At 55.1% G+C, this 18,635-nt stretch overlaps 1 protein-coding gene across 2 annotated transcripts; it reads right to left on the minus strand.

Moving 5' to 3' along the window:
- On the minus strand, nt 1-16,789 carry NFKBID (NFKB inhibitor delta). 2 transcript variants are annotated; one of them, XM_082073835.1, is made up of 12 exons: nt 16,763-16,789; nt 15,539-15,627; nt 15,341-15,374; nt 14,670-14,809; nt 13,809-14,008; nt 11,313-11,418; nt 7,949-8,095; nt 7,290-7,341; nt 6,698-6,834; nt 5,987-6,097; nt 2,838-3,002; nt 41-754 (listed from the first exon to the last, which is right to left on the minus strand). In XM_082073835.1, the coding sequence occupies exons 1-12, from the start codon at nt 16,776-16,778 to the stop codon at nt 707-709; spliced, it is 1,245 nt and encodes a 414-aa protein (XP_081929961.1). In that variant the 5' UTR covers nt 16,779-16,789; the 3' UTR covers nt 41-706. The 2 variants fall into 2 exon arrangements, with proteins under 2 accessions (XP_081929962.1, XP_081929961.1); XM_082073836.1 differs by lacking the exon at nt 2,838-3,002 and having other exon boundaries at nt 1-754.
- Nucleotides 16,790-18,635: the final 1,846 nt, after the last annotated feature.

The following is an 18,635-nucleotide window of genomic DNA, read 5'->3' on the forward strand; positions in this document are numbered from 1 at the left end:
CCCGGACGCCTGGGTCCCTTTTTTCCATCTCTCCCTGCCAACAAGTGACGTCACTCACTCCAGCCAATCAGCGTTTATTCCCCCGGTCCCACCAGTATAAACCAGTTTAATCCCAGTTCAGGGAGTGGGGAGGGGGGGGGTCACGACCCATTTTGGGGCAAAATCCCCCAATTTGGGGTAAAAATGCCCATTTTTGGGGTGAAAAATCCCAATTTTGGGGCAAATTGCCCCAATTTGGGGCAAAATTCCGCGTTTTGGGCACAAAATCCCCCAATTTTGGGGCAAAATCCCCCGATTTTGGGGCTTCTCGCTCCCCCAATTTGGGGGGGACCCATTAACCCCCCCCCCCAATTAACCCCCATTGTTAATGAGGGAGGGGGAGGGGTGGATTTGGGCCTCTTAAAGGGGCAGTGCCCCCTTTTTTTTTGGGGGGGGGGGTGGGGAATGGGGGCTCCCGGACGCCTGGGTCCCTCCCGGACGCCTGGGTCCCCCCCCCCAAAATGAACAATTTCATAGAAATTAAGGAAAATTAATATGGGGGGGTCACCCGGACGCCTGGGTCCCTTTTGGGGGGGTCACCCGGACGCCTGGGTCCCTTATTGTGGAATAAGGGACCCAGGCGTCCGGGTCCCTCCCCCCCCCCCATTATAGGGGGGGTGTCGCCATCACGTGATGTCATCGCCGGGTGGCCCCGCCCCCTCTGACGTCACTTTCGGGGGCGTGTCCTCGGGCGGCTCCTCAGGAGGAGGCGGAGCTGGGGGGGGGAGGGGGAGTCAGGACCCAAAATCGCCCAATTTCACCCCAAAATGGGGCGAATTTGGGCTATTTTGGGTCATTTTGGGCCATTTTGGGTCAATTTTGGGCCATTTCGGGTCAATTTTTTGCCATTTTGGTTCAATTTTTGGCCATTTTGGGTAAATTTGGGCCATTTTGGGTCAATTTTGGACCATTTTGCGTCAATTTTGGGCCATTTTGGGTCAATTGTGGACCATTTTTGACCATTTTGGGTTGATTTTGGGTCAATTTGGGGCCATTTCATGTCAATTTTGGGTCAATTTTGGCCCATTTCGGATCAATTTTGGGCCATTTTAGCTCAATTTTTGGCCATTTTGGGTCCATTTTGGTCCATTTCGGGTGATTTTTGGGTCAATTTTGGGCCATTTTGAGACAATTTTGGGTCATTTTTGGGTCAATTTTGAGTTAATTTGGATCAATTTTCGGCCATTTTGGGCCATTTCAGGTAAATTTTTGGTCGTTTTGGGCCAATTTTGGGTCGATTTTGGGCCATTTTGTGCCAATTTTTGGTCAATTTTGGGTCAATTTTTGGCCATTTTGGGTCAACTTTGGATCAATTTTGGGTCAATTTTGGCCCATTTTGGGTCGATTTTGGCCCATTTTTGGTCAATTTTGGGTCAATTTTTGGCCATATTGGCCCATTTCGGGTCATTTTTGGCCGATTTCGGGTCGATTTTGGCCCATTTTGGTCCATTTTAGCTCAATTTTTGGCCATTTTGGGTCAATTTTGGATCAATTTTGGGTCGACTTTGGTCCATTTTAGCTCGATTTTGTGCCATTTTGGGTGGATTTTGACCCATTTTGGGTCGATTTTGGGCCATTTTGGCCCATTTTGGGTCGATTTTAGCTCAATTTTTGGCCATTTTGGGTCAATTTTGGATCAATTTTGGGTCAATTCTGGGTCAATTTTGGCCGATTTTGGCCCATTTTGGGTCGATTTTTGGTCAATTTTGGGTCAATCTTGGGCCATTTCAGATCATTTTTGGGCCAATTTTTGGCCATTTTGGGTCGATTTTGGATCGATTTCGGGTCAAAATTTGGGCATTTTAGGTCGATCTTGGCCCATATTGGGTCGATTTTGGCCCATTTCGGGTCATTTTTGGCCCATTTAGGGTCATTTTTGGCCCATTTTAGGTCGTTTTTGGCCCAATTTGTGTTGGTTTTGGGCTGTTTCAGGTCGATTTTAGCTCAATTTTTGGCCATTTTAGGTCAATTTTGGATCAATTTTGGGTCAATTTTGGCCCATTTTGGGTCGATTTTGGGCCATTTCAGGTCGATTTTAGCTCAATTTTTGGCCATTTTGGGTCGATTTCGGGTCAATTCCGGCCCATTTAGGGTCGATTTTGGCCCATTTAGGGTCATTTTTGGCCCATTTCGGGCTGATTTTGGCCCATTTTGGGTCGATTTTGGGTCAATTCAGGCCCATTTTGGCCCATTTCGGGCCGATTTGGCCCATTTCGGGTCGATCTTGGCCCATTTTGGGTCAATTTCGGGTCGATTTGGGGTCAATTTTGGGTCAATTTTTGGCCAATTTCGGTCAATTTTGGGTCAATTTTGGCCCATTTTGGGTCAATTTCGGGTCAATTTTTGGCCATTTGGGGTCAATTTTGGATCAATTTTGTGTCGATTTCGGATCATTTTTGGCCCATTTTGGGTCAATTTTGGCCCATTTTGGGTCGATTTTGGGCCATTTCTGGTCAATTTTAGGTCAATCTTTTGGCCATTTTTGGTCGATTTTGGGTCAATTTTGCCCATTTTGGGTCGATTTTGGGTCAATCTTGGCCCATTTTGGGCTGATTTTGGCCCATTTTGGACCATTTAGGGTCATTTTTGGCCCATTTTGATCCATTTTGTCCCATTTCGGGTCAATTTTTGGCCATTTCGGGTCAATCTTGAGTCAATTTTTGGCCATTTTAGGTCGATTTTGGCCCATTTTGCCCATTTTGGGCCAATTCTGGCCCGTTTCGGGTCGATTTTGGCCCATTTTGGGTCGATTTTGGCCCGTTTTTGGCCCGTTTTGGCCCGTTTTGCCCCATGCCCACCTGCTCGCCGTGGGGCCCGTGGGGCAGCAACGCGTGGGGCAGCTCGTGCTCCAGGTTCCGCACTTGGGGGTCGGCCCCACACGCCAAGAGCAGCCGGATCAGCCCGTCCTGGTGGGGGGACCCACGGAGAGCGGCCGCCACGTGCAGGGGGGTGTTCCCGTGGGCCTGCCCCATAGATACCCCATAGCGACCCATAGTGACCCATAGAGACCCATGGATACCCCATAGAGACCCATATAGATACATAGGGACCAATAGATACCCCATAGCGACCCATAGACACCCCATAGTGACCCATGGATACCCCATAGATACCCCATAGACACCCCATAGTGACCCATAGACACCCCATAGCGACCCATGGATACCCCATAGTGACCCATAGACACCCCATAGCGACCCATGGATACCCCATAGGGACCCATAGTGACCCATAGACACCCCATAGTGACCCATGGATACCCCATAGATACCCTATAGACACCCCATAGTGACCCATAGACACCCCATAGTGACCCATAGAGACCCATGGATACCCCATAGAGACCAATAGAGATACATAGGGACCCATAGATACCCCATAGCGACCCATAGACACCCCATAGTGACCCATGGATACCCCATAGATACCCCATAGACACCCCATAGTGACCCATAGACACCCCATAGCGACCCATGGATACCCCATAGACACCCCATAGTGACCCATAGACACCCCATAGTGATCCATGGATACCCCATAGGGACCCATAGTGACCCATAGACACCCCATAGCGACCCATGGATACCCCATAGGGACCCATAGTGACCCATAGACACCCCATAGTGACCCATGGATACCCCATAGATACCCTATAGACACCCCATAGTGACCCATAGACACCCCATAGTGACCCATAGAGACCCATGGATACCCCATAGAGACCCATAGAGATACATAGGGACCCATAGATACCCCATAGCGACCCATAGACACCCCATAGCGACCCATGGATACCCCATAGGGACCCATAGTGACCCATAGACACCCCATAGTGACCCATGGATACCCCATAGGGACCCATAGTGACCCATAGACACCCCATAGTGACCCATGGATACCCCATAGATACCCTATAGACACCCCATAGTGACCCATAGACACCCCATAGACACCCCATAGTGACCCATAGAGACCCATGGATACCCCATAGAGACCCATAGAGATACGGACCCATAGATACCCCATAGCGACCCATAGACACCCCATAGCGACCCATGGATACCCCATAGCGACCCATAGAGACACATACGGACCCATAGACACCCCATAGAGACACATACAGACCCATAGAGACCATAGAGACTCATAGACACCCATAGGGACCCATAGAGGCCAATAGGGACCCATAGGGACCCACAGAGACCCCATAGTGACCCATAGAGACCATAGAGACCCATAGACTCCCATAGAGACTCATAGACACCCAAAGGGACCCATAGAGACCCATAGAGACCCATAGAGACCATAGAGACCCAAAGAGACACATAGAGACCAATAGAGACCCATAGAGACCAGAGAGACCATAGAGACACATAGAGACCAATAGGGACCCATAGAGACCATAGAGACCAATAGGGACCCATAGAGACCCATAGAGACCCATAGAGACCCATAGAGACCATAGAGACCCATAGACACCCCATAGACACCCATAGATCCCCCCATAGAGACCCATAGACACCCATAGAGACCATAGAGACCCAATAGAGCCCTATAGAGACCATAGAGCCCCATAGACACCCCATAGAGACCCATAGATCCCCCATAGAGATCCATAGACACCTATAGACACCCATAGAGACCCAATAGAGTTCTATAGAGACCATAGAGACCATACAGCCCCATAGAGACCATAGAGACCCATAGACACCCATAGAGACCCATAGAGACCCAATGTAGCCCTGTAGAGACTATAGAGACCATAGAGCCCCATAGACATCCCATAGAGACCCATAGATCCCCCATGGAGACCCATAGATACCCCCATAGAGCCCCATAGACACCACATAGACACCCATAGAGCCCCCCATAGAGACCCATAGACACCCATAGAGACCACAGAGACCCAATAGAGCCCTGTAGAGACCATTGAGCCCCATAGACACCCCATAGAGACCCATAGATCCCCCATAGAGATCCATAGACACCTATAGACACCCATAGAGACCCAATAGAGTTCTATAGAGACCATAGAGACCATACAGCCCCATAGAGACCATAGAGACCCATAGACACCCATAGAGACCCATAGAGACCCATAGAGACCCAATGTAGCCCTGTAGAGACTATAGAGACCATAGAGCCCCATAGACATCCCATAGAGACCCATAGATCCCCCATGGAGACCCATAGATACCCCCATAGAGCCCCATAGACACCCCATAGACACCCATAGAGCCCCCCATAGAGACCCATAGACACCCATAGAGACCATAGAGACCCAATAGAGCCCTGTAGAGACCATTGAGCCCCATAGACACCCCATAGAGACCCATAGATCCCCCCATAGAGACTCCATGGAGACCCATAGATCCCCCCATAGAGTCCCATAGACACCCATAGAGACCATAGAGACCCAATAGAGCCCTACAGAGACCATAGAGACCCAATAGAGTGCTACAGAGACCATAGAGCCCCATAGACACCCATAGACACCCCATAGAAACCCATAGATCCCCCCATAGAGGCCCCATGGAGACCCATAGATCCCCCCATAGAGACCCATAGAGACCCATAGAGACCCAATAGAGCCCTATAGAGACCATAGAGACCATAGAGCCCCATAGAGACCCCATGGAGACCCCATGGAGACCCATAGACAACCATAGAGACCATAGAGAGCCAACAGAGCCCTATAGAGACCATAGAGCCCCATAGACACCCATAGAGACCCCATGGACACCCATAGAGACCATAGACACCCATAGAGACCCCATAGACATCCATAGAGACCATAGAGCCCCATAGACACCCCATAGAGACCCACAGATCCCCCCATAGAGACCCCATAGACACCCATAGAGACCCAATAGAGCCCTATAGAGACCATAGAGCCCCATAGACCCCCCCCAATAGACTCCACCCCCAGGGGGCGGGGCCTCGTTACCGTGACGTTCACGAGCCGCTGGGCCCCGGGCCGGCGCAGGAGCAGCCGGGTCAAGGTCAAGTTCCCGCCCCCCACGGCCAAGTGCAGGACGGACCAACCGCTGCGCACGTCCTGGGGACCCAGGAGTTCGGGAGGGACCCAGGAGTGCCCCAAGGGACCCAGGAGTTCGTGGGGGACCCAGGAGTTCAGGAGGGACCCAGGTGTCCGGGAGGGGACCCAGGAGTTCAGGAGGGACCCAGGAGTTCGGGAGGGACTCAGGAGTTCGGGAGGGACTCAGGAGTGCCCCAAGGGACCCAGGAGTTCGGGGGGGACCCAGGAGTTCTGGGAGGGACCCAGGAGTTCTGGGAGGGACCCAGGAGTGCCCCAAGGGACCCAGGAGTTCGGGGGGGACCCAGGAGTTCGGGAGGGACCCAGGTGTCCGGGAGGGGACCCAGGAGTTCAGGAGGGACCCAGGAGTTCGGGAGGGACTCAGGAGTGCCCCAAGGGACCCAGGAGTTCGGGGGGGGACCCAGGAGTTCGGGGAGGGACCCAGGAGTGCCCCAAGGGACCCAGGAGTTGGGAGGGACCCAGGAGTTCAGGGGGGACCCAGGAGTTCGGGGGGGACCCAGGAGTTCGGGGGGGACCCAGGAGTTCAGGAGGGACCCAGGAGTTCGGGAGGGACTCAGGAGTTCGGGAGGGACCCAGGCGTCCGGGGCGGGGGGGCGGGGTTACCTGGCTCCCCCAATCCGCCCCCATGTCCAACAGGATCTGGACGCAGCGAAGTCGCTCGTGGGGGGCGGGGGGGGGGATCCCCCCCCCTCGCACCGAGGCATTATGGGATAGGACAGCGCAGTGCAGGGGGGTGTGGCCTAGGGGAGAGGGGGAGGAGCCACGAGGGGGCGGGGTCAGGGTGGGAAACGCCCCCCCCAAGGGATCCATTATTATCCCTATGGCCCCCAACTGATCTCAATGGACCATGCCCCCACCCCAAATTTGGGGACCCCCCCCAATGGGACCCCCCCATTGGACCCCAAAGTATGGGACCCCCCCCCCAAATTAAAGCCTCATCAATTGGGGACTCCCCCCCAAAATTGGGGACTCCCCCCTAATGGGACCTCCCATTGGACCCCCAAATATGGGACCCCCCCCAAATTAAAGCCTCATCAATTGGGGACCCCCCCCAAATTTGGGGACCCCCCCATGGGACACCCCCATTGGACCCTCAAATATGGGACCCCCCCAATAAAGGGTCCTCAATAAGGTACCCCCCCCCAAATTTGGGGACCCCTGCCCCCTAAATTGATGGGGACCCCAATTTTCTGACCTTCGAAATTCCGGGATTCCAGGTTTACGGGGACGCCCGATGACATCACGGCCTGGGGGCGGGGCGAGGGGTGAGGGTCCGGACGCCTGGGTCCCCTCCCAAACTCCTGGGTCCTCTCCCGAACGCCTGGGTCCCTTGGGGCACTCCCGGGTCCCTCCCGAACACCTGGCTCCCTCCCGAACTCCTGGGTCCCCCGAACGCCTGGGTCCCCCCGGATGCCTGGGTCCCTCCAACTCCCATCTCCCCCCAAACCCCCATCTCCCCCCTGAACTCCTGGCTCCCTCCCGGACTCCTGGGTCCCTTCCTGAACACCTGGGTCCCTCCCGAACTCCTGGGTCCCTCCTGAACTCCTGGGTCCCTTGGGGCACTCCTGGGTCCCTCCCGAACTCCTGGGTCCCTCCCGAACTCCTGGGTCCCCCGGACGCCTGGGTCCCTCCCGAACTCCTGGGTCTCCTTGGGGCACTCCTGGGTCCCTCCCGATCTCCTGGGTCCCTCCCGAATTTCTGGGTCCCTCCTGAACTCCTGGGTCCCTTGGGGCACTCCTGGGTCCCTCCCGAACTCCTGGGTTCCCCAAACGCCTGGGTCCCCAAACCCCCATCTCCCCCCGAACTCCTGGGTCCCCCCGGACGCCTGGGTCCCCCCGGACGCCTGGGTCCCACCTGCAGCACACGGGGCAGCCCCAGCTCGGCCGCCAGGTGCAGGACGTTCCTCCCGTCCCGGTCGGTGCCGTTGGGATCGGCCCCCAGACCCAATAGGTCCCGAACCACCCCCGGGGCCGCGGCCGCCGCCGCCACCAACAGGGGGGTCTGGGGGTCAAAGGTCACCCGCAATTAGCGCCCTGAACCTCATTAGCGCTCGTTAAACCCCGTCGGCCCTTAATACCCCCTTTGTACCCCATTAACACCCCCTTAACAACCCCTTAATAGCCCTTAATAACCCATTAATACCCCCTTAATAGCCCATTAACACCCCATTAATACCCCCATTATACCCCTTAATAACCCTTAATGCCCCATTAATACCCCCATAATGCCCCTTAATACCCCATTAATGCCCCCTTAATGAGCCATTAATAACCCATTAACACCCCCTTAATAACCCATTAACACCCCATTAATACCCCCTTAAGAACCCCTTAATAGCCCCTTAATACCCCCTTAATGCCCCTTAATACCCCATTAATAACCCCTTAATAGCCCTATAACACCCCATTAATACCCCCTTAACAACCCCTTAATAGCCCATTAACATCCCATTAATACCCCCTTAATAGCCCATTAACACCGTATTAATGCCCCCATTATACCCCCTTAATGCCCCTTAATACCCCATTAATACCCCTTAAAACCCCATTAATGCCTCATTAATAACCCATTAATACACCCTTAATAGCCCATTAACACCCCATTAATACCCCATTGTACCCCCTTAATACTCCTTAATGCCCCATTAATGCCCCTTAATACCCCACTAATAACCCATTAATGCCCCTTAATAGTCCTTAATAACCCCTTAATACCCCATTAATGCCCCTTAATAGTCCTTAATGCCCCTTAATAACTCATTAATACACCCTTGATAGCCCATTAACACCCATTAATACCCCATTGTAGCCCTTAATACTCCTTAATGCCCCATTAATGCCCCTTAATACCCCATTAATAACCCATTAATGCCCCTTAATTACCCTTAATATCCCCTTAATGCCCCATTAATGCCCCTTAATAGTCCTTAATGCCCCTTAATAACCCAGTAATACACCCTTAATAGCCCATTAACACCCATTAATACCCCATTGTAGCCCTTAATACTCCTTAATGCCCCATTAATGCCCCTTAATACCCCATTAATAACCCATTAATGCCCCTTAATTACCCTTAATATCCCCTTAATGCCCCATTAACACCCCTTAATACCCCATTAATGCCCCTTAATTCCCCATTAATAACCCCTTAATGCCCCATTAATACCCCCTTAATGCCCCTTAATACCCCATTAATAACCCATTAATGCCCCTTAATAGTCCTTAATGCCCCTTAATAACCCATTAATACACCCTTAGCCCATTAACACCCATTAATACCCCATTGTAGCCCTTAATACTCCTTAATGCCCCTTAATACCCCACTAATAACCCATTAATGCCCCTTAATAGCCCTTAATAACCCCTTAATGCCCCATTAACACCCCATTAATACCCCATTAATGCCCCTTAATACCCCTTTAACACCCCATTAATATCCCCTTAATACCCCTTTAATGCCCCCTTATCACCCCACTATTACCCCATTAATGCCCCAGTCACCCTATTAATACCCCTTAATACGTCCTAATGCCCCCTTAATACCCCTTATTACCCCATTAATACCCCCTTAATAGCACTTAATACACCCTTAACGCCCCCTTAATACCCTCATTATACCCCCTTAATACCCTCATTATACCCCCTTAATAACCCACTAATAGCCCATTAATACCCCCTTAATAATCCTTAATACCCCTAACACCCCATTAATACCCCATTAATGCCCCTTATTAGCCCTTAATACCCCATTAATACCCCATTAATGCCCCTTAATACCCCATTAATGCCCCATTAATGCCCCTTAATAGCCCTTAATACCCCATTATTACCCCATTAATAACCCATTAATGCCCCTTAATACCCCATTAACACCCCATTAATAACCCTTAACACCCCTTAATATCCCTTTAATACCCCCATTATACCCCATTAATACCTCTTAATGCCACATTAATACCCCTTAATACCACATTATACCCCATTAATGCCCCCTTAATGCCCCCTTAATACCCCAATTTACACCCCACTAATACCCCATTAACAACCCCTTAATAGCCCTTTAACATCCCCTTAATAGCCCATTAACACCCCCATTATACCCCTTAAAGCCCCATTAATACCCCCTTAACAGCCCCTTAATACCCCTATTATACCCCCTTAATACTCCATTAATACCCCTTAATAGCCCCTTAATACCCCTTAATGCCCTCTTAATAGCCCCTTAATGAACCATTAATAACCCATTAATACCCTCCTAATACCCCATTAGTAACCCCAATATGCCCTAATGCCCCTTAATACCCCCTTAATACCCCTTATCACCCCCTTATTGCCCCATAATACCCCATTAATAACCCCTTAATGGCCCTTAATACCCCATTAGTACTTCATTAATACCCCATTAATGCCCCTTAATAGCCCCTTAATACCCCGTTAATACCCCATTAATGCCCCTTAATAGCCCTTAATACCCCCTTAATGCCCCATTAATGCCCCTTAACAGCCCCTTAATACCCATTAACACCCCATTATTACCCCATTAATGCCCCAATCACCCTATTAATACCCCCTTAATATGCCCTAATGCCCCCTTAATACCCCAGTAATGCCCCTTAATACCCCCTTAACACCCCTTAATAACCCCATTATACCCTCTTAATAACCTCTTAATACCCCCTTAATACACTCATTATACCCCCTTAATAACCCATTAATAGCCCATTAATACCCCCTTAATATTCATTAATACCCCCTTAAAGAACATCCCATTAATACCCTCAATACCCCATTAATAACCCCCTAATGCCCCTTAATACCCCCAACACCCCTTAATAGCCCCTTAATACCCCATTAATGCCCTTAATACCCCTTTAACACCCCTTAATAGCCCATTAATACCCCCTTAATACCCTCTTAATGGCCCCTTAATGACCCCTTAATAACCCATTAATACCCCCATTAACACCCCAATGCCCCCATTAATACCTCATTAATGCCCCCTTAATACCCCCTTATTGGCCCATAATACCCCATTAATACCCCATTAATACTCCTTAATACCCCATTAATGCCCCCTTAACACCCCCTTGATACCCTCCCACAATTACCCCTTATTACCCCCTTACTCCCACTAATTGCCCCTTATTACCCCCTTACTCCCACTAATCCCCCTTAACCCCACTCATGCCCCCTCGCTCCCGCTAATTAGCGCTAATTACCTTCCCGCGGTGCTCGCGCAGCTCCAGCTGCCCCCATTGGGCGAAGGCTTCGGCGGCCGCCCGGGCGGGAACGCGCAGCCCCCGCGCGCACAGGACGTGAAGGAGCCTTTGGGGGGGACACGGGGGGTCCCCAATCCCGACCGGGACCCCCAGAACCCCCCATGGCCCCATTGACCCCATAGAAACCCCCTCTGCCCCATTGAAACCCCCATTGACCCATCATTGACACCCATTGACCCCATTGACCCATCATTGACCCTGTTGAATCCCATTGACCCCATTGACCCATCTTTGACCCCATTGACCCATCGTTGAGCCCCATTGACTCCCATTGACCCATCGTTGGCCCCATTGACCCATCGTTGACCCCATTGACCCATCGTTGACCCTGTTGACTCCCATTGACCCCATTGACCCATCGTTGACCCCCATTGACCCATCGTTGACACCATTGACCCACCGTTGAGCCCCATTGACTCCCATTGACCCATCGTTGACCCTGTTGACTCCCATTGACCCCATTGACCCATCGTTGACCCCCATTGACCCATCGTTGACACCATTGACCCACCGTTGAGCCCCATTGACTCCCATTGACCCATCGTTGACCCTGTTGACTCCCATTGACCCCATTGACACATCGTTGACCCCCATTGACCCATCGTTGAGCCCCATTGACCCCATTGACCCATCGTTGACACCCATTGACCCATCGTTGACACCCATTGACCCCATTGACCCATCGTTGACCCTGTTGACTCCCACTGACCCATCGTTGACTCCATTGACTCATCGTTGACCCCATTGACCCATCATTGAGCCCCATTGACCCATCGTTGACTCCCATTGACCCTGTTGACCCATCGTTGACCCCCATTGACCCATCGTTGACGCCATTGACCCATCGTTGAGCCGCATTGACTCTGTTGAGCACCCATTGACCCTATTGACCCCCATTGACCCATCATTGACCCATTGTTGAGCCCCATTGACTCTGTTCACCACCCATTGATTCTATTGATCCATCGTTGACCCTCATTGACTCTGTGGGGCACACGGGGGGACCCCAATCCTGACTGGGACCCCCAGAACCCGCCATGGCCCCATTGACCCCATAGAAACCCCCTCTACCCCATTGAACCCCCCATTGACCCATCGTTGACACCCATTGACCCCATTGACCCATCATTGAGCCCCATTGACTCTGTTGAGCACCCGTTGACTCCATTGACCCATCGTTGATCCCCATTGACCCATCGTTAAGCCCCATTGATTCTGTTGAGCCCCACTGACCCATCGTTGACCCCCATTGACCCATCGTTGACCCCATTGACCCATCGTTGACCCTGTTGACTCCCATTGACCCATTGACCCATCGTTGACCCCATTGACCCATCGTTGACTCCCATTGACCCATCGTTGACTCCCATTGACCCATCGTTGACTCCATTGACCCATTGTTGACTCCCCATTGACCCTGTTGACCCATCGTTGACCCCATTGACTCATCGTTGACTCCATTGACCCCATTGACCCATCGTTGACCCTGTTGACTCCCATTGACCCCATTGACCCATCGTTGACTCCATTGACCCATCGTTGACCCCATTGACCCATCGTTGAGCCCCATTGACCCATCGTTGAGCCCCATTGACCCATCGTTGACCCCATTGACCCGTCGTTGACCCCATTGACCCGTCGTTGAGCCCCATTGACCCTGTTGACTCCCATTGACCCCATTGACCCATCGTTGACTCCCCATTGACCCTGTTAACCCATTGTTGACCCCATTGACCCATCGTTGACTCCCATTGACCTCATTGACCCATCGTTGACCCCATTGACCCATCGTTGACTCCCATTGACCCATCCTTGACCCTGTTGACTCCCCATTGACCCCATTGACACCCATTGACCATATGGACCCATCGTTGACCCCATTGACCCCCATTGACCCCACTGACCCATCGTTAACCCTGTTGACTACCCATTGGCCATGTTGACCCCGATTGACCCTATTGACCCATCGTTGACCCCATTGACCCATCGTTGAGCCCCATTGACCCATCGTTGAGCCCCATTGACTGTGTTGAGCACCCATTGACCCAATTGATCCATCGTTGACCCCATTGACCCATTGTTGACCCCCATTGGCCCATCATTGAGCCCCATTGACCCTGTTGACCCCCATGACCCAATAGACCCCTCCATGGTCTCCATTGACCCTCCCATGGTCTCCATTGACCCCTATTGACCCCTATTGACTCCCATTGACCCCATTGACCCATCATTGCCCCCCATTGACCCTGTTGACCCCCATGACCCAATAGACCCCCCATGGTCTCCATTGACCCCTATTGACCCCCATTGACTCCCATTGACCCCATTGACCCATCATTGACCCCCATTGACCCTGTTGACCCCCATGACCCACACGGTGCCCCCCATTGACCTCCCATGCCCCCCGTGACCCCCATGTCGCCCCCCCGAACTCACGTGTCCCCCTCCTCGTCCTGCCGCAGCAGCTCCCGGGGGTCCATGGCACGGATGGCGGCCCGAGCGGCCGCCAGCTCCCCGGGGTCAGGCTCAGGGTCAAGTTCAAGGTCAAGGGTCAGACCTGCCACGGCCCCCCCCTCATCCCCTCCGGGCGCCGCCATTGGCTGCGACCAAGTGGGGTCGGGGGGGGCGAAAGGGGCCTGTGGGGGCGCTGGAGTCAGGGGTCAAGGGTGTCGTGGCGCCCATTGGCCCCCCATCGAACCCCATTGGTTCCCCATTGACCCCTGTTGAACCCCATTGATCCCCATTGACCCCGTTGACCCCCGTTGAGCCCCATTGATCCCCATTGAACCCCATTGAACCTCATTGAACCCCATTGATCCCCATTGATGCCCATTGACCCCCATTGGTTCCCCATTGACCCCTGTTGAACCCCATTGCACCCCATTGACCCCATTGACCCCCATTGAACCCCATTGATCCCCATTGACCCCCATTGGTCCCCCATTGGTCCCTGTTGAACCCCATTGAACCCCATTGACCCCATTGACCCCCACTGAGCCCCATTGAACCCCATTGAACCCCATTGAACCCAATTGCCCCTATAGGTCCCCCACTGACCCCTGTTGAACCCCATTGACCCCCATTGCCCCTATAGGACCCCTATTGACCCCTGTTGAACCCCATTGATCCCCGTTGACCCCATTGACCCCCTGTTGCCCCCATTGACCCCCATTGAACCCCATTGACCCCTTGTTGCCCCTATTGTCCCCCAATGCCCCCCATTGACCCCCATTGCTCCCCATTGACCTCCATTGACCCCCATTGACCCCCTGTTGCCCCCCACATGTCCCAACTCACCTGGCAGCCCCCTAAACTGGGGGGTGCCCCCCCATAGGCCCCCCCAGGGTCAAGATGGGGCACAGGGGGCGCCCCACAAGAGGTGGGGGGCAGAGTGGGGGGGCCGGGCCATGGGGCAGAAGATGATGGGCCTGGGGCACCTGGGGGGACAATGGGGACATGGGGACAATGGGACAGGGGGACATGGGGACAATGGGGGACAAGGGGGACAAGGGGGACAAGGGGGACAAGGGGGACAATGGGGACATGGGGACAATGGGACAGGGGGACATGGGGACAATGGGGGACAAGGGGGACAAGGGGGACAAGGGGGACAAGGGGGACAAGGGGGGACAATGGGGATATGGGGACAATGGGGGACAATGGGGATATGGGGACAGGGGGAGAGGGGGACATGGGGACAATGGGGGACAATGGGGGACAATGGGGACAATGGGGGACAATGGGGGACAATGGGGACAATGGGGACAATGGGGATATGGGGACATGGGGGACTATGGGGGACTATGGGCATATGGGGACATGGGGACAATGGGGGACAATGGGGGACAATGGGGGACTATGGGGGACTATGGGGACATGGGGACATGGGGACAATGGGGGACAATAGGGGACAATGGGGGACAATGGGGGACATGGGGACAATGGGGCCGAGGTCAAAGGTCACTCACCAGCCGGGGGGGGCGGGGCAGCTGCAGCCAAACCCTTTGGGGGGGGGGGGGGAGGGGTTGAGATCAGCATGGTGGGGGGAGGGGGGGAGGGGGAATGGACCCAGGCGTCCGGGTGAGGGGGTTGGAATGGGGAATCCCCCGGACGCCTGGGTCCCCTGGGGGGTGCGGGGGGGGTGGCGGGGGGGGAGGGGCACTCACCGGGGGTCTCCCCCCCCCGCTCCGTTGCTGCCTCAGCACTTTCAGCATCTGCTTCACCGTCTGGGGGGGGGACGAGGGGGGGCGGCCGCCTGGGGGTGGGGGAGAGGGTCACCCGGATGCCTGGGTCCACTCCCGGACTCCTGGGTCCATCCTGAACTCCTGGGTCCCTCCCCGAACTCCTGGGTCCCCCCCCGAACTCCTGGGTCCCCCCCGAACTCCTGGGTCCATCCTGAACTCCTGGGTCCCTCCCGGACTCCTGGGTCCCTCCCGGACTCCTGGGTCCCTCCCGAACTCCTGGGTCCACCCCCGAACTCCTGGGTCCCTCCCGAACTCCTGGGTCCCCCCCCGAACTCCTGGGTCCCTCCCGGACTCCTGGGTCCCTCCCGAACTCCTGGGTCCCTCCCTGAACTCCTGGGTCCCCCCCGAACTCCTGGGTCCCCTCCCGAACTCCTGGGTCCCCCCCCGAACTCCTGGGTCCCTCCTCCGGACGCCTGGGTTCCCCGGCGGGGGCGGGCGGAGCAGCGGAGCAGAGCGTGGAATCCCCCGCTGCTACGTCACGGGGATTCCCACTACGTCATCGCCCGGCCCGGCTGAGGCCTCGCCCCGCCCACTCCATCCCCTCCCCCGGGGACCCCCCCACCCGCCCCCAGGGCACGAGTCGGGGAACACAGGCGTTCGGGAGGGACCCAGGAGTTCGGAGAGGGACCCAGGAGTCCGGGAGGGACCCAGGAGTTCGGAGAGGGACCCAGGAGTCCGGGAGGAACCCAGGAGTCCGGGAGGGACCCAGGAGTTCGGGGAGGGACCCAGGAGTTCGGGGAGGGACCCAGGAGTTCGGGAGAGGACCCAGGAGTCCGGGAGGGACCCAGGAGTTCGGGAGGGACCCAGGAGTCCGGGAGGGACCCAGGAGTTCGGGAGGGACCCAGGAGTTCGGAGAGGGACCCAGGAGTCCGGGAAGGGACCCAGGAGTTCGGGACCACCCCCCCCAACCCCTTAAAGAGCCCTCACCGCCCCCCCCCCCCTCCGGCTTCCTCTTAAAGGCGCCGCGCATCCCTCTTAAAGGGCCAGCAACCCCCCCAAAAGGCCTCTTAAAGGGCCAGTGTCGCCTTTATCAGGTCTCTTAAAGGGCCAGCGCCCCGCAGACCCCCCTTAAAGGGCCAGTGTCCCCTCTCTCAGGTCTCTTAAAGGGCCAGCGTCCCCTCTTTTCCCCTTAAAGGGCCCGCGTACCTCTCTGGGGGCGCATCCCGCTATGGGGCCGGTCGGCAATGGGGCGGGGGAGGGAGCGGGGACCGTTATATGGGGGGAGGCGGAGCTTGGGGGGGGCGGGGCTTAGGGCCACCTATAGGGCTTCCCCCGGACGCCTGGGTCCCCTGTGAGAGTTTGGGGGGGGGAGGGTGCGGGGGTGGTGGAGCGGTGACACCCGGACGCCTGGGTCCCCTGGGGGTGCGGGGGTGGGGGGAAGGTGTGTCACAGGCTCTCGGACGCCTGGGTCCCCTCCCGAACTCCTGGGTCCTCCCCGAACTCCTGGGTCCCCTCCCCGAACTCCTGGGTCCCTTGGGGCATTCCTGGGTCCCTCCCGAACTCCTGGGTCCCTTCCGGACTCCTGGGTCCCTTCCGGACTCCTGGGTCCCTCCCCAACTCCTGGGTCCCCTCCCGAACTCCTGGGTCCCCTCCCGCACTCCTGGGTCCCTCCCCGAACTCCTGGGTCCCTCCCCGAACTCCTGGGTCCCTCCCGAACTCCTGGGTCCCTCCCGAACTCCGGGGTCCCCCCGGACGCCTGGGTCCTCCCGGACGCCTGGGTTCGCCCCCGCATGACGTCATCGGAGCCGTTTGCAGAAGTGCCGCTCCCCCGCCCCCTCCCCAAAGAAAAAGGGCGCTGGCCCTTTAAGGGCTTCCCCTCCCCACCCCCGCCCCCATCCCGCCCCCATAAGAGTGGGGGGAGATCCCCGCTAGGGGGCGCCACGGCTGAGAGGGGACCCAGGAGTTCGGGAGGGACCCAGGAGTTCGGGAGGGACCCAGGAGTGCCCCAAGGGACCCAGGAGTTCGGGAAGGGACCCAGGAGTTCGGGAGGAGACCAGAATACTGGTCCATACTGGTTTATACTGGTCCCTACTGGTCTGTACTGGTCCATACTGGTCTATGCTCATCCATACTGGTCTATACTGATTTATACTGGTCTATATGGGTCTATACTGGTCCATACTGGTCTATGGTCATCCATACTGGTCTATACTGATTTATAGTGGTCTATATGGGTCTATACTGGTCCACACTGGTTTATACTGGTCTATATGGGTCTATACTGGTCCATACTGGTCTATGCTCATCCATACTGGTCTATACTGACTAATACTGGTCTATATGGGTCTATACTGGTCCATAATGGTATATACTGGTCCATAATGGTTTATACTGGTCTATACTGGTGTATACCGGTCTATGCTCATCCATACTGGTCTATACTGATAGTGGTCTGTATGGGTCCATGCTGGTTTATACTGGTCCATACTGGTTTATACTGGTCCATACTGGTTTATACTGGTCTATACTGGTTTATACTGGTCCATACTGGTCTATACTGGTCCATACTGGTCCCCACCCCCCCCAAGCACAGCACCCACCATTCGGAGGCCACCAGCACCTTTACTGGGGGATGTGACACCAATGGGGGTGACACCAATGGGGGGGTGACACCAATGAGGGTGACAAGGGGGGTGACAAAGGGGGTGACAAGGGGACCCCCCCCCCATTTTGGGGGTCACTGGTCCCCCTGCCACCAATGGTAGAGCTGGTCGCTCAGGATGCCCGTGTAGGTCAGGACGGCCGAGGCGCCGCGGTCGTAGGCGTCACTGGGGACAATGGGGACATTGGGGACATTGGGGACATTGGGGGCGATGGGGGCAATGGGGACATTGGGGGCAATGGGGGCAATGGGGACATTGGGGGCAATGGGGACATTGGGGGCAATGGGGACGATGGGGGTGATGGGGACAATGGGGGTAAATGGGGACATTGGGGGCAATGGGGACATTGGGGACGTTGGGGATAATGGGGGTGATGAGGACATTGGGGACAATGGGGACATTGGGGACAGAGGTGG

This window comes from Streptopelia decaocto (genome assembly GCF_964273445.1).
Source record: "Streptopelia decaocto genome assembly, chromosome: 28".
NCBI classification, from domain to species: domain Eukaryota; kingdom Metazoa; phylum Chordata; class Aves; order Columbiformes; family Columbidae; genus Streptopelia; species Streptopelia decaocto.